Source organism: Physcomitrium patens, chromosome 23 (assembly GCF_059467195.1).
Source record: "Physcomitrium patens ecotype Gransden chromosome 23, ASM5946719v1, whole genome shotgun sequence".
Classification (NCBI taxonomy): domain Eukaryota; kingdom Viridiplantae; phylum Streptophyta; class Bryopsida; order Funariales; family Funariaceae; genus Physcomitrium; species Physcomitrium patens.
In genome coordinates this window covers 13,490,438-13,493,951 of record NC_143432.1, presented here as the reverse complement: position 1 = coordinate 13,493,951, position 3,514 = coordinate 13,490,438, and the positions used below count along the sequence as shown (strand labels likewise).

The window sequence follows — 3,514 nt, the reverse complement described above, 5'->3', positions numbered from 1 at the left end:
TGCATAGATGAAGGGTTGCAAAAATGTGGAGGGGAGACGGGGGGGTGGGATGCGAAACGGGGAAAAACCGGAGTTGCCGCGACGGATCACGCCCCAGGGGATGAGGGTGCGACGAACGCTCACTCAGCGCCCGCCCCACCGCCGTCCTCCCCCGCACCTTCCACGCTCTACGTAACCGGGACTCGGACCCGGGTTGGCTAGGTGAAAGTCAGTTATCCAAACCAAGAAGTCCCCACCGGGGTTAAAAATGGAGTAAAAAACGCGGTTGTTTGTTCCGCGTCCCTGGTTTACAAGGCCATCGGCCGTATTGTTCCAGAAAGCACTATATTTACCATATTTCTATCTAGTGTGGCGTGGTCCTAAGTTAAAAAATCGTAGCCCGTCTTTCATCCATCTTCGATACTCTTCTCCTTGTAAATTCAGCGCTGTCGTTGTGTATACTTCGAAGGCCACCCTACTACCCTGTATTCTTAGTCTGTCACGCAGTATTCTTAGTCTGTTATGCAGTAGGCTTTCTAGGTCCTCCTGTGTGTATGTGGCAGGGTGATTGGTCTCCCTTGTGCTGTGTGCGTCCTCTGTCGTGTTTCAGTTTTCCATTTCCGCTTCTCTGTATCGATCGGCTTCTACTGCGGCCAGGTGATCATCGATTTCGTTCTGGAGCACTGCATAAAGGAAGTCGGAAGTTGGGGCGCGGCGAGTTATCCTAACCATCTAGACTATTTCGGAAACGGAATTCTCGACCCCCTCGGACCTGTGGAACATCGAATCCCGCACGCGCCGTAACCGCTTCCTCTTTACCCCCGCGCCCCCACTGCACCTGTCACAGCCGCGCCCCAACTTCCGCCCACTGCCTCAATTTCCAACCCGTATCGCCACACCACACACACACCGCGCTCTCTGTCAACCATTACCCAATACCGGGACCATTCGGCCTCCACAAACTCTCCTCGGGACAGTCCCCTCCGCTTCGCTGCAACCCACACCCCTCGTGTCGTGTGCTCAACCCACACCCCTCATGTCGTCTGCCCAACCCAACCCCAAGCTGCAATGACAACTCAGAACCCTCCACACACCACCCAAAACTCCTGCCTCTCCCACCTCAAGCCCAACTCAACCATCTCATGCCTTTCAAGAACTCTCTCACCCTCTAGGTCCCCACGCCATAACACCCGGCTAAGTCCTCTACCAGGGGTCTCGTGTGCTGAAGGATGCAGATTTGGAGACTTGAACAATTAAGTGCTGCGGGAATATTAGTGGTGACGCGTAGTGGGCACCACTATGGCCGCTGGGTAGACTGAACTTGAACTGAACGATAATCTATCACAACTACAATCATCCTTGATCGTTATCTGCAGGGAAGTCAATGCGTCGTAAGGGCATCGTAAGAATGTTGCATAGGAACTATTAATGAAGTGTCCACAAAACTTCTACCAGGAGAAATATGCATCCGGAATCCGTTGAGAAAAAACCAATGGACCACTTGATGGGCTCGCCATTGCCAACATTCTCCACATCAGCTTGAACGAAAACAGGTTCTTCGTTCATTTGCGCAATCTATCTTGAGCACTTAATCTTGTGTTTGGAGGTTCCTGAGATTACCATGACATAAGAGGATGTGTCGGTTCTGACAGAGCTGAGGGGCGATGAGTGTGCTCAAATCCCCAGAGCTCAACATGTTTGAGGACAAACTCTTCAGCGTGTGCAAGGCATGGGTTGCCGTAAGTTTCACAGGCCCCGCTGGACCCATTCAGCAATTCGGAGTCTAAGTGCAGTGCAAAATGACTCCCGCCTCCACACGAAAGGGCTTCTGGTGTCACCAGCACGAAGTACCTGTTCACGCCAGTGGGATGGAAGATTGTTGGCTGGCCGGAGACAGTACTGAATACAAACGAATCGCTAGAGCCTTCGTACTTCTTTTGCTGGGTTGGTGTCAAAGGAGAAGTTATCAGGCCACCAAACACGGCACCCTCTTTGTCCCCGGCAACCAATAAACAGGGTCCAGTCGCCATATTGCTATTTCGATATAGGGTGAGGAGCGACATCCCATGCTTATTGGTGCTGTAAAGAAGAATCCATCGTCGACCCTTGACGAGTGATGGCAGGGCGGGATGGATGTAACAGCGGAGTTCATCCGAGAGGAGAAGCGAATGGTCCGACATGCTGGGTAGGCGATCAACTGATATACTTGGGAACTGCTTTCTTCGCGGTCGAGGGGTGGTGTCCTTCACATTTTGCGTCACAAGCAGCCCGTCCGCATAACAACAGTCTCCTCTGTGCGCACTACCCTGCTCTTCTGCTTCTCCAGCATTACACAATTCACCCCTCTGTCGGAAGGGACTTGAAGGAGTCGAATGATTCCCAGACCGAGCAAAGTAAGCCCTACTTTCAGAGCCAGACCGCGAAAACTTTAACGCCTGCTTGTCCTCCCCTTTGCTACTGTCATCAGTGCAGGACATCAGGTTGTAGAGAAACGCGGATAGAGACGACGTATCTGGTCCTTGAGTATCCCAAGACTCCCTGCCATCCTTCTCACTATTCGAATCATCCCACACCTGCTCTGCGATCCCGAAACCACTACCATCTGCACCCGTTGCATATTCTCCTAACTCAGGCGAAGAATTCTTTCTCGATAACGACGCCACGTTCTTCTTGCTCGGCAGAAAGCGGCCGAAGGTGTCACTCATTGCGTCCGCCCACTCGACCGGCTTGGATAAAAGTGCATTCTTCATCTTCGTTTCCAGGCCCTGGTTAGGACCACGATGCCCACAAGCCCAACCCAACATCTCTAAACAGAACCCCTACCCTGCCCCAACCAGCCTTAACGTTTCCTCTCCAATTTCCACATCAATCATGCCAGCGTTCCAAAACTCATTTTAATCTCTCGCGCAGCAATCTGAGCCAAAACGCCTGTCCTCGAACCCCAGACACTTCATAAAACTGGCTCACGAGCTCCACTCTCCAGCAACCGAACCCTCGCACAACTCTCCATCACCAACATAAACATCGCCACATTGAAACAAGACACTATAACGTGGAAGAGCCGAACAATCTAATCACGCACCCATTATACGACTCGTGATGCACTTGGGTAAATCCTGTGAAACACGACCAACAAGAATTTGCAACTACAGAGCTTGCACGCAAAGGAAATGGAATGGGGAAGAAACTTGGTAGAGAACAGTGGCGCCATCAGCGCGAAGGCATGGGTGCTGAGGTAGAGCTGGGAGCTGCGTAATGCCCTCCCCGAGATGTACAACGCCCTGTCATCTCCGACGAAAGTCGTTCGTTGTCGATCGTTACTGTCCGCTATCGTCCATTATCGTCCATTATTGTTCGTTATCGTTCGTTAACATACATGACATTTTGTGATCAAGTCCGTGCATTTCATACTTTGGGTTGAGAATAATAAAGTACAACATATTTTTTTCCGTCGGTTAAGAATTTGGGACTGGCCACAAAAACTTTAAAAGAAGAGTGCAAATTAGATTTTTTTTTTTTTAATTTTTTTTTAATG

The 3,514-nt window shown here is 50.7% G+C and overlaps 1 protein-coding gene across 1 annotated transcript; it reads right to left on the bottom strand.

The window, feature by feature from the left end:
* Positions 1-212: 212 nt before the first annotated feature.
* Positions 213-3,226, bottom strand: LOC112275472 (uncharacterized). The gene has a single exon (XM_024505809.3). It carries the CDS (start codon positions 2,781-2,783, stop codon positions 1,596-1,598), a length of 1,188 nt encoding a protein of 395 aa, XP_024361577.2. The 5' UTR covers positions 2,784-3,226; the 3' UTR covers positions 213-1,595.
* Between the last annotated feature and the right edge of the window lie 288 nt (positions 3,227-3,514).